At 33.1% G+C, this 13518-nt stretch overlaps 1 protein-coding gene across 6 annotated transcripts in view; it reads right to left on the bottom strand.

Annotated features, from left to right (window-relative positions):
- The window catches only part of Ten-a (Teneurin-a transmembrane protein), a 1171522-nt gene that overhangs the window by 146800 nt on the left and 1011204 nt on the right, over nucleotides 1-13518 (bottom strand). For 5 of the 6 annotated variants that reach the window (XM_081752112.1, XM_081752113.1, XM_081752116.1 and 2 more), the window contains 4 exons: nucleotides 13088-13234; nucleotides 8718-8925; nucleotides 7414-7440; nucleotides 5886-6005 (listed from right to left, as the gene is read on the bottom strand). In XM_081752112.1, coding sequence (XP_081608238.1) covers nucleotides 5886-6005; nucleotides 7414-7440; nucleotides 8718-8925; nucleotides 13088-13234 — 502 coding nt within the window. The remainder of the gene's footprint in view (nucleotides 1-5885; nucleotides 6006-7413; nucleotides 7441-8717; nucleotides 8926-13087; nucleotides 13235-13518) is intronic. The other variant, XM_081752114.1, reaches the window with a different exon arrangement.

Below are 13518 nucleotides of genomic sequence, written 5' to 3'. Positions count from 1 at the left end.
CATCCAAGGTTGCATAACAAAAAGGAAAAAGATAAAAATAAGTCTGAGGTCACGGGTTAAACTCAGTTGGTTCTCAAACCAACTATCTCTACATCTAATAATTTCCTTATTTCAATCTCTAGTAACTAACTCCCCCTTCTCCCTAACCAGTGATGCCGTTGGGGGATACAGGAAGGCAATCACTCCCTTGGTTTGGAATATGTACACATTTTAATCAATGGTATAATAATGTAGCAATGAAAAATGCGAAACTGTAAAAATTCCGGAGAATCTTGTCTCTCTTAAGCTAAACCTGAAATGATGCTGCTGTCCTTAATTTTCACGTTCGTCGTGATAGACATGATGATGACTGTAATGGTTGCGCGTCTAGTATATTAATAATTAATGTTCTCACCGGTTTTGCTTGAACCATGCTCGCGTACACTTGACCCAATCCGAGCCACATCTTAACAGACTCACCCCAGTTATAACACCCGTGACTTGGATGGATAGACCATATAGCGGACGGAAAAGAGTACTGTGTTCCATCATATTCCAGCAATTTTGAATTTAATCCGTAAGGCCGATCATCCCAAAAGAGGTTTCCCTTATTTCCTTCATTCAGTATCGGGATACGAAAACTGCAAAGATGTGTTATTAAGGGAAGCAAAGCATCTGTTCTCCATTTCTATTAGTCTATTAAGAACACACAAAATTTGGGAGCCAGTTGCACAATTATCTTGTCATTCGCCAACAAAATACTTTCGACTGAAGAACTGCTCGAACTTAGTGTTAGCTGTTTTGGTTGCTTGGCAAGTGAGCACTTTTAATTGATTTGGCTGAATTATCATGTTTTATGATGGCCCAATTATATTGTACATATCAAATCTAAACCACTACGTTATCTGCTTTTCATTAGATGTTGCTAATTTGTTGGAAGTGTTTCGTTTTGTTTCTAATCATTCACTATTTCCTTTTAACCTCAGAAGACATAAAAAGTGGATTGAGCGAGCAGTTGCCAAGCTGTCCCAGTAATAAAATGGAGATAGAAAAAAAATCGTTGGTTGTCTTAACAAAATACCATCCAAGATTCTGCGGTGCCATTGTGAAAAACATTCGATAATCTTTTTTGGGGATGTCCAGTACTGGGAAACAAACTCGAATACCCTCCAATGTGACTCAAGTTCTATTCTAAACCGTGCAATTACCCCATTTGGATTACGAGACTGGTGGCCGGATTTTAGGGATGCGCACAAGACAAGACTTTAAGCTGTGTCATCTCAAAAATATGCCATGAAAGTGATGTCAGGAAGACTACGTTTCTTTCTACCGGAGTAGCTCCGTCTCGTGTTCAACCCTACAAGGTTCCGACAAGCCTATTAATATATCAAATGAAATTTATTTACATCACTTCCCAATAGACTCGACGGGAGCTTACTAAGCAAACCGCAATAATTCTCAGTCTGTCATCAATTAATATCTGTTTTTCAACTTCATTCCGAACTTGATAAAATCCAGGAATGAGAACTTTGAGAACAGCAGTGATTTCAGAAAGTTTCATCCGAGCGACGTTGAATACACGGGGGTGAATACATGGGGGAAAATATTGTCATGAGGGAAAATACTGAAGCACGATTGGTAATATTTCCTGAAAGGAATCTCTCGAGCCACCTCTTGAAATCATCATTGCTTGTGAAATAAAGATTCAATCTTCTATTGAATGATTTTATGAATTTAAATTTCGAGAAACAGTGTGAATTTTGTTCTCCAATTTTTCATCTTTCGTATTTTGTATTTTGTATCTTTAAAACAATTTCCTCAAATTCTATGCTATTTTGTTGACATTTCATAAACAAATATTTCATTAATAGACCTAACACGTATGTTGCTTAAGTCATTTCTCACGAGAAAATCTACAAAGAGTAGTTTACTTTTGAGGGTGTTTTTTCTTCGGACGAAGTTTTCTGGAAACGCCTTATAATTTTGTCCGTATTTCACAAATAAATATTTCAAGAATAACTGCAACATAACACAATTTGGAGAGAGAAAGTTTAATGTGGCGGCCCATATCTTTTATTTCCTTTGAAAACTGACCCTAAAATTCTTAATTCTGATCAAAATATCAGACCAATGCTTTAGAGGTAGAATTTGCTTTTTCTTTAAAACTATAGCATAAACCTCAAAACACATAGAAATAGATTCTATTTCTTTCAGATACGATGGATAAACTTGTTATTTAACGTTTACATTCTGATTCAAGAAATATCCCCTCTTCTTCAAAATTTTGACACCCGCTCAACATGTTGAAGGTCAAGCAGCAGCTCAGGTATTATTCTCCACTCAATCTTCAACATGTTCATGTCCGTCAACGGGAGATTTGGCGAAAATTGAAGGGCCTATTAAGTAAATCAAACTGAAGAATTATCTAAAGGATACACGTAACAGATCATACTAAGTTGATTGGTACAATCGTTTTCCACAGCTGGAGTATACAGCAAAGATTGATATAGCATTCTGTTACCCATGCCGCCTACTTTCTCTATTTCGGTCGGAAGAATCAACTTTTGGGGAAATGAGATTCAAAAATTGGAATAACGTTGCAGATAAGAATAAATTCCGGAAATTTGTGACAAGTGCTGGGCATATCACACAGTGGTATATCAATGTGGGAAGAAAAGAAGAAACGTATTTCTGTAAATGTTTCTGTTTCAGCTCTTTTGAATGAAAACGTATTAAGAAAGAATAGATATTACGTTAAATCGATTGTAGAAGTTCTATAGTTTCTAGTAGTTAATGAGCTCGATTTTCGTGGAATGTATTCAATCGACGAAAGAACTGAAGATGATTTTTTTTTCACTACACATTAAAAATGGGGCCAAGTTCGCCAACTGTTGCTCAATTATTTCAGAAAACGTTAAAGGCACTTCTCCGAAAATTCAAAATGAATTTTTAGAAATTATAAGTGGCATTCGAAAGGAGGTAATAAAAACAATAACATCTGTCGATGTCCCAGCATTTACTTTACCTGAAGGTGGAACTAGGGACAAAGATAATAAGGAAAATATTGCTTTAGGTATCCCTTTTATAAAGGATAGAACAGTATAAAAATCTCCGCTTGACATCAAATAACTACGAAATTTGACGCTGTTTCGCAAATTTCGAGATTTTGAGAAACAATGATCTTGACTGACGAAACTTAGTCAATGTTATGATAGAGCAAGGGTTATGGATGATAAGACAGAAAGTAGGTAAGTTTTACTTCAAAACATTGTCGGCGAAAGAATTCCCTAGGTATACCATGTTAATAATCGGGTTGCCCTAATCATAGTGAAAGCAGGTTTAGATCAACGTTCAAGTATTTATGGGTTTCAACAGCATTCAAAAGGCCAAAAGTAGTAAGCTTTTGGAGCATAGATATTCTTCTTAAATTAGCGTTTTAACGTAATACTAACAACTAGTATAAGTTTCATTATGATTCTCAGATGTGTCGATTTTGTTTTGATATTCGTCTTGAACAGACCATAGAAGTTATCAATGATACAGATGCCTCGCTAATTTAGTGTACTTATTTGTATTTAAAAAAAGCGAACTGAAAATATCAGCTTGATTATTTCCTTCGTACGTTCAATGATAGACAAATCTACCATCCTATTTTCTTCAGGAGGAACAAACATTATTATATTGAATGTTTTTCTTTGGAAGCGCTTTCTTGTGTTTTGTCTTATTAATTATGTCCCTTCTTGCCACTCCTTAAAATTTCAACTGCGTGAAACGTAAACATCAACGTAGAAAAAATACGTATTTATGTCTACGGACTTGGAATGTTTTTCAATTAAAGTCCTCAATTTAAAATATTTTCTTGTTAAAGACTCTTACATGCTTTAAGTGTGAATATTGGTTACATTTAGTATACTAGTGCAAAATGTTAAACTCTACTTATAAAGGATATTCTTTCCTCCCCCGTCAAACAAATCCTGAAATGACGCCGCTGTGTGTTGTAATATTGTTGAGTGGTGGATGTGATTTAAGTATTATTGTGATATTACGTATAAAAATATACTGAAATTAAACAGTTAAAAAAGGTATTGCCATACGGACTTCAAAAGGCGGACGAAAGAGTTCAATAACGTTATTAAATGTCTGAGAGGTAACGGATTTTGGTTTCTCGTTGTGTGCGACTGAGGTCAAATAGAGCTTATAGTCGAATAAAATTTTTGTCAGTAAAGTCATTAAAAATTTTCATTGCAGCGATATGATTCACCTGAGTGCAGAAACATCCTAAAACCTTCAATTGAGTTGAATAACATCCCAAGGCCTTAAAATCCGCTTACAAAATATGGTATCCGTGGACGAAATTAGTAATGAGTTTATCTTCATGTGATGATTGAAATTGTCTTCCTCATCGACATACCAAAAGTTGTTATTAATTTGTCTTACGCTTAAGGTGTCATCTCGGGAAAGTGGCAGTCGGTGAGATACCTTCGTTCGGTGTCTGACTAAGCTCTCATGAACAGTTAAATTTCCTATGTGGTCCATAAGCCAGTTGACACTAGCAGTTATTAGATTCTGGTTTGACTAGTGAAGTAGCTACTTGACAACGGCAGTAGTTGCCTTTCAGCTGGCAATATTAGTGATGATGGTCTTGCGTCAGATGAAGTTGTTTTCATGTAAGTCCTGCTGTTGCTGGTGCTAGTTATATTGTGTTAATTGTAAAGGAATAAATAGAAAACTATCTGCAAACAGCGTGTTTCTGTGCTATAAAAACGTGACCGTAATTACAGTACATTTATTGGATTGTTTGTGGATCATTTTCTGGCTGGAGTATACTAAAAATGATATTTCCTCCTTGAAGATTTGTGGTGCAGAACACTTAAAGAAGAGAATTGAGACCTACGCTATCTGAAAATTTCTGACAAAACTTGTGCTTTAGTGTTGTGAAGATGTAAACTTTGCATCCAACAGAAATGTAAATTACTTCGAGTATTTTTTGTAGGCATATTTCGTATATTTGAGCTCTATCACTATTGTTTCTTTGGGATTAAAACATACTATCCGCGTCACTTTTGATTTGTATTCAGCCCTACATTAAAATTCTAATTGTGCCAACTGACTTATGTGAGTCACTCTCAGAAACTGAAATGCACAAACATGAATCTTTCTCCCTGTCAACGATTCTTATATAAGAAGCGAAGTGGATTTCTTAGATGGACCATAAGACCACAAACGGGATATTTAAAAAGGTAAATGAGATTAATTTGGGTGTAATCTATTGTAACCAGTGCTATTGTAATCTTGGAGGTGTTTCTGGGCTATATGAACATAATTAAATTTTTTATTGGTTGAGGAGGGAACATTATCCCTTTCCTTTTTGGGTACGGACCTTACATTAATAACAGTACTTTACGAATACTGTAAAGGACGACATAAATAACACTTGTAAAAAAAAAAAAAGACACAAACTATGGTTTCACTAGTAGATCTGGTTCGAGGGGGTAGAACATCTATCTACCCACTAGTCAATAAACAACCAATATCCTGTAATTTATTCTTCATAGTAAAAGCATCATTTGAAGCTGTTAATGGTCGACTCACTCTATAAATATTTAAATATTCCGGTAAAAATGACAACTTTTCAGGTAAGTACATATTTAATTTAATTTTCCGGAAATTGACAATTATTTCTGAAAATTGATATGTCTTCTATTCTTCCAAATTAGTCTATTTCATTTTCTTTTTAAAATTAGCCGTTCAGAGATTAGTCAAAAACCGAATGAAGGAGATCGATACCTAATGTGGCCGACCTATTATTACTATTATGTTCTTACGTTTTAAGATACATCGAGATAGTGTAATGTAAAAACACATCTTAATGGAACAGAACCGAAACAAAAAATATCTATACTTACCATCCACCAGCTCTGGTTAGAGTGAAACCAAATCTTGAATCTCTATCCACACTGACTCTAATACCAATAATGCCAAGTCCCTGTGGAGTAATTACTTTGCCTCTGATGACAGACACCCTCCTGTTTTCGTTAAAAGTGGAGAAAAGCATGTTTTTATTAGTTCTTTTGATGTGGAGACAATGATACTTAGTTCTACCCGATAATTTGGGTTTTATGTGATAACAATATTCTTGTTAATATTGAAATATGAAAATTGACTTTCCAACTTCGATGACTGAAAGAAATCTGTACACAGCAAATACAGAAAATACCAGAACATTACAACATGCAGCGGCTCAAAATGGTTGTGCTATTGGAGGCATGGAGTGCTGCAGTGCAAGCTATGAATAACAAAATAGCTACAAGCGTTATTCTGTTAATTCTCTTCAAGAAATCTGAATATTGTCGGTACAAAAATGGTACATTTTGGAGCATTACTGTGATACGTAAGATGCACGCTCAATTATGCACTACTACATGTTTATAATTTTTATACACTAATTTATAGTAAGCATTATCAATGTAACTTCTTGGTAATGTGCCCATATGTGTAAAATTATCCGGAAGCATATGTGAAATATATTGATCTATGTATTTTAAAATTAACTAGCATACTAAATGAAGATTGTTGCTTGCATCTTACGTGTTATCGCTACGTCACTGATTACAACAAACTGTTTGTGTTTTAAAATTATCAAGATAGTGATCACAATAAAATAGGAATATTAACATACTAAAATATAAGTATTTGAATACTATATATTCAAATTAATGTTATTAATAGACGAGAAAAAATAATAGCTACACTACAATACAATAACATATTAATGCATAGAAAAGCGCTTATTGTGAATGAGGATTGGTGATGGGATAGGTTTAGGGAACACAAGACGCAGACACAGGATAGGAACGGCGCTGGGGGTTTGCCCAAAGTGCACCAAAACGACATACAAAACAAATGTATAATAATGTAGAAACAGTGATAATAATGGTAGAAACACAGTATTAGTTCAAATACGTTTCCAGATTATGTTTGAGAGTAAATTCATGGTGACGTTAAAGCACGACTAGGAGAACTTAGTATACATAGTTCAAACATATTTCTATACACCTTAGCTATACAGAAATGGTTTGCTCTAATAAGATTTCATTGTTTATTGTTTTTCCTTGAATTATTTGACACTTCCAGCGAATGTCATAAGCATTTACTTCGGTCTAGGTTATAAATAATTTTGTTTAAATAGAATAAAATTTTCGTAACTTATTTTATAATTATCTTTTTCAGGTTTAGCAGTGTTACCTACATTTTAAAATATAACTTGCAATAACTATATGTATATCATTGTGACAGTCCAATGCCCAGTTACTGACAAATGAGAGGTTAAATCCGGAGTCGTTTGGTATGAAAATATTCAAAGATGAGTACCTTCACTTGTGTTAGAAGGAACTAATACTGTGTGTAACCATAAGAAGTAAACGTCAAACTTACCGCGGCGTAAATGAGTTCCAGAATTGACTACAGTGGTACAAGAAGAAGTCAGGGTAAGCGGAAGAGTCACACATGGACGCCACACCATAAAAGATGACAGACACAAGTTTTTAGAAGGAAAACTAGGCAAATTTGATTGCAAAATTGTACACAATCATTACTTTAAAAAACTGTGTTGTAAATGAGTTTTGTCATTATGAGTTGTCATTTTAATATTATTTAACTAACTTACATCTCATTTTATTCATAGAGTACCTAGCATAGTATGTTCTGCCTGTAAAACATTTCAGCAAATGCACTTGTGTCTACCATGATGTGTAAATATATATATTCTACTATCCCTGTTTAAATATCGTATAGCTTCAAGAAAAGTTACTTTGTTCCGATTACTGATTTAAAGAAATATCATGCTAAGAAGTTCTTTGTTTGAAGAAATGTAATCTGTATTTTGTTATTCTGGATATTGCTTTCTTTTGCATTATAAGTAGTTCTGTTTACCCTCAGAAATAAACTATATACTGTATTGATGCATGCATAATCAGTATATTCGTAATATTACTATTCTTTATTAATCCAAACAATGTAATAATATATTATTTGCCTACGAAAAATATATACTTAAATTTTTATTTTTCTTTAGATTTCTTAAGTCCTATACACAAACATATAAATATGTGGGAAATATTTGGTGCAATAAAGAAACAGAGATAAATAGCTAGTTGCGAATTATACCATACGACGGCGTTGTATATATATAGAGAGAGCATTTAAATCATAGAGTAATAAAAAATAAAAATAAACAGAACTGAAAATTTTAGAAACTTGAAAATTAGTAAAAAAAGGCAACAGAGTTCCTTACAAGTTTCAGAAATAATCGTGTAATACAAGTGTCTGTTTTGAAAGTATGAAGTATACCAAATAGCTCAAATGGTACGCTTTATACTTATTATAAAATACTACATTGTTTTCTCTCTTCTCTTGTATACAATAATAAATATACATATAAATTATCATACATATATGCAATATACGTGCTTACATTTTGGTGCACGACATTTCATATGTGTATGTATGTTGTATGTATTTGACGATATAAATATTAACGTACAGATAATCATTATATTTATAAATTATGAATCAGATGATTAGAACATAATAATACACACAGTGGCAATGGGTCAAACACTAGACAAAAGACATTGTAGGCTAAGAGAGGGATTACGGTGCTAAAAAGCTACAAAGAAAAGCCAAGGGGGTTTAATTTGTTGTAATGCAGCAACGACACACAGTCAGAAAAACCTCACCTTTCTGCATATTCATCCTTGCGAGCGTAACTTTGGACGCTGTTTTCTTCGATAAGGAATTTTACTCGCTGGTAGAAGGAGGCTGTAACAGATGGTGGTTGTTTACGAAGAAGAACTTCCACAGGATCGCTGGACGAGAGGCACATGATGTGGTCATTGCACGAAGGATGAGTGCAACACTCGCTGTCGGAGCAATCGACCATCCCGTCTGGGAAAACATAAAGGGCATCACGACCAAAGCTTACACTTCGACACTACACCTACCTTTCTCACGGAATTCTTCAATATTAAGGCATCTTCGTACAACTCTTACTGAAGCAATCAGAAATAAAACTTTAATAAACATTCACTTAAAGGAAAGATGTGTAATATAGATTGAGATGTTCTTAGATATTACATATAAATGTGTCTTTAATGATTTCTTAAACAAAAAAGTATATGGAAATATTAATAATTATATCACTACTATTCTATGTTTTAAATTTATATTTAATGTATTTTTCTGCCTTCTCAAAACATCGAACGACCACTTGCTATATTCTGATTTCTGTCCAAATGCTGTTTTTCTAGTATACATGTTCAGAACCATCCATATTCTAGTATACTATTTAGGACAACAATACATAACTATCACTGCTCTATTAATCGATTTAAGTCATTTAAAAATAACTCAAACTAAGCATGACCACGAACAGTGGAGATAAAAAGTTTATTACTACGATATATCGTTGTATTGGTCCTATTTGTGTGATGCTGATCTTATCACAAAATATCAATGTTTAAAATGTTCATATTATAATATTTAATATGATAAACTGTACATATTTCAAGAAGTGATTCCCGAGTATTCAGTGTAACCAGTACATTACTTCATTTTCTTTATATATATAATTTGGGTAACTGTCGTAAAATTTTGTACTTCTACATACTGACGCACTATCAGTTAATTAATCTATTGTTTGACTGATTCTTCCAATTCGGTGAATGAGAATAATGCATAAATATATCATAAGTAATACCATTTCGCTTTCATAATGGAAATATATTTCTTTCATCATTAACATCAAGTGCAAAGTAGATTCTGTTGAGACAGAAACAATTCTTTGTGGTTAAAGAGTAAATTGGGTTGAAATACCAATTTTCCTTATTACTTTTTCTCAACATATATTGACTACTAACGTTGATGAAAGGCGGTACCTTTGTCGAAACCTTTTGCAAGTACACTTTTCTCTGTCAGTTCTTTTATTATAGCTCTAACCTTTGTTTCTTAAGAGCTTTAAAATCTTTCCCTACAACTCAACCTTCATTTGCATTCCTAGTCCACTTGCTCTAAAACATTACCTAAATCTATAATACTGATTTTCATTTATTTATCCTTGCTTCTCTATTTTCTAATTTATTCTGGTTCTGTTGAATAATTGTTTTATAATTTTTATTGTGCGCGATGTTTTTGTCGTAATAGGTCAGTGTTCCTTACTTTTTTTATTTTTCTGTTCCAATCATCGTAATATGTGGTCAGTCTTCCATTCATAAAATACATTTATACGAAACATTTCTTTCTTCCATCAAATTCTTTATTTTGTTAAAATGTACTTTTGTGCAACTTGATATTCTATAATCGTGGGTTGTGCATAGTTACCATAACTGAATAAGAATATATCCTGTATTGAAATATATTTTTCAAAGGAATCAATATTTTGTTCATAAGTAATAGTTAAAATTGCAAAAAGTTGACAGTAAAACTAAACTTGATCTGAATCTAAAACTTCAAGACTATTGTATTGATGGAAATAGAGGAAAGTAGTATTTTACTGAAATGTCTCTCAGGATTATTTTCATGATGTTTGCGCATGAATCGAAGGAGATGTTACTATGAGAACGCACCGTGCCACCGAATAGAATAAGACTAACGTAATAAGTGGTGTTATTCAAATAATTTAATAACCAGTTCTATGATTAGAATAGTAAGTTGACTTAATATTAATGTTATTACTATTTGACTATATTATTATTACAATGATACTAATAATAGTGGCTAGGACTAAGTCATATAGAATCTTTATATTAGTTTCCAAAAATGGTATTACAAGGACTTTTTTCGTAGCTACTGGACCTAGAGGTGAATAGACACCCTTAAAAATCGGTTCCAGGAACATAAGAAATTTTAACAACTGGTTTGTGCGAACAGGCTGCATGTAATTCAATAATGTTCTATGATGTAATCTAAGCAAAAGATTACCAATATGATACGCATTTCATGGTATCAAAGTTTGCAGACGGAAATACCTGTTAATTCTCAGTTCGCAAGCCAGAAAAGTGTAAATACATTAGTAATTAATAATGAATGAATGAAGGATGACAAAATAATAATTAGTTACTACTATTTGGAAAATGATGACTAATAGTTATTCTTCGATTTCTTTATGAGTAATTAAGCGGGGTGCATAGTACAGCTTTCTTTGCGGAGAACAATACTAGTTTTGTTTTGTCAGTGAAAAAGAAAATAGTTATAATATTAACTCGTAAGAAGAATGAAAATGTGAGAGTATTTTACTGCCGCCACCGCAAAAGGGTAATTTCATTGTTCTCCTATATATATCACAAACTAGCCTTCGGCTAGCTGTGGACTTCGTCCTAGACCCCCAAATTTGGTTGGCTTACAGTCTCCCATCTCATATCTCAGCCTTTACTTCCGTTCTTCTCACCACAAATATACGTTTATGGCATTATTAATTGAGAAAAATTTAAACCCCTTTCCCTCCTTGAATGTACATTTTAAACGAAGTGAAATATATCCCATGTTGACTCAAGTCCTAACTCTGTTCAAAAATTCACTTCAAATGGTTCACACGTTTTCTCCTGATGATAAGACTGACAACCTTGAAGTCGTTTTTATATTCTGAGAAAAATATTAGTTGTCCCCTTCTTAAGTTAAAAGTGGAACTTACGGAAACGCCGTAACATACGTCCACCTGTTTTGAATGGGTTCATATAGCAAATCTTATATTCTTGTCTCTAATCTTTAGGGATTTTGGGATATGGCCATCTTATTTTAACGATTGCTATCCCACCATCTTTTTCTTCCCTTGTAGGGGAAATATCAAAAAGCTATATGAAATAAGTCTAATTATTTTAAATAAAAAAGTCTAAACAACAAATTTCATATCTCTACCTTAAGGGATTTCGAGATATAGTCATCTTGTTACAACAATGGTAACCCCACCATTTTTCTTCCTGCCTTTTTTCTTCCTTTGAAGGAGATATAATAACTATTTAACACGTATCTAATTATTTTAAACGAGAAGGCCATGTGTCAAATTTCTTCTTTCTATCCTTCAGAGATTCAAAGATATAGATATTTGACTATAATAATTGCCATTCCTATTTCCCCCTTGGGAAATTTCAAAAACCCTTCCTTAGTGGTATTTTATGTCTCAAATCGTATGTAGTACCAAATTTTCAAGTTTCTGATTTATAGGTTTGCCTTGGGTGCTGGTCAGACACTCATTCACTCAGGACTTCTTTTAGAGAAGAGTTTAGGGATGGGTAGGGCAGATAAAGTTTTTATAAACTAAATACTAAATTCTGTCTTTTACGTCGTAGCAGAATTTTACAAATTGACCTGTGCTAGCCTATGCAATTATAAGGCTAGATAAAGACTTATTGATCATCGATGATTGTCATTCTTGCAACTCAGACAATGGATATAAAGAAAAAAATTGGAGTTTTTTTATCTCAAAAGATTTTATTTCAAGAAAATCTATTATTAAAGAAACAACAGGGGATGCATGGGCGTACGCGAAGAAAGGTTATGGACAATTTTCTGATTACCCGTTTGCATTTCGTAAGGTCTAAGTACAGCAGGAAATTCTGCAGAACATAATAATACATATCCGAATTCATTTCCGGTTTTTCATGAATATTTTCTTTCAAATTATTTTTCTATCAAGCTCTCCGATTTTAGATTCCTCTTTGGAAAAGCAGACATCAGAAATTAAGAAGACATATTCTTATAAAATTTTCAGTCCTAAAAGTCAACTGTTCCTCTAAACACGTAAAAAATAGGTGAGTGCGTGATGTATATATTACAATACAATTATAATTTAACATCTTATCTTACCTTGTAAAGTTTCCTATCTTCACTGTATGTTCTAAAGAAATCGTAAATTTATCTTTAACGGCTACTGTAATAAATAGTTCTGGCAACCTTTTTGCTCTGATTTACTGTATTTTGCTGATTTATTTACCACATTTTAAAGACAACTGTGAACTAGTCGTATTCTTAAATGAAACTTAAAAATTATATATAAAAAATTAAGTAGCAAAGAAACAATTCCTTTACTATGACGTATAATATATTTGTCACCCACCTTCGTCGTTGTCAATTTCGTCATTACATTCCATTTCAAGTCTTATACTACAGTCGGTTCCCGCCCAGCCATCCGCACATACACAGCTGTATTCCCCATCCTCCAAAGTACAGGTTCCATGTCTGTTGCAGGCATCCTTGCACCCAGCTAGAGGAAAAGCATTTTTGAATCTCTTACAGAAAGAATCGTAACAAAATTTTCAATTTAATAAGTGTTCTAAACTAAACGTATAGCATGTAAAGACATTAAAAGTTAGAGGCTGACCAAGAAATGTTGAGTTTTGAGTTTCGAAGACACTTCCAATTTTGTGTTATAATTCTTCTGACAAAGAGATTCGTTCTGGTCTACTATCTGTGCTACAAATACCTTTCCACAAGGTACACTATTTATATATTATAAACATTTCTTTTAGAAAACTGGAATATACATAT

This window comes from Thermobia domestica, chromosome 3, assembly GCF_964235325.1.
Source record: "Thermobia domestica chromosome 3, izTheDome1.hap1.1, whole genome shotgun sequence".
NCBI lineage: Eukaryota > Metazoa > Arthropoda > Insecta > Zygentoma > Lepismatidae > Thermobia > Thermobia domestica.
The sequence above is the reverse complement of the archived record's forward strand: the minus strand, read 5'-3'. Positions and strand labels throughout refer to the sequence as shown.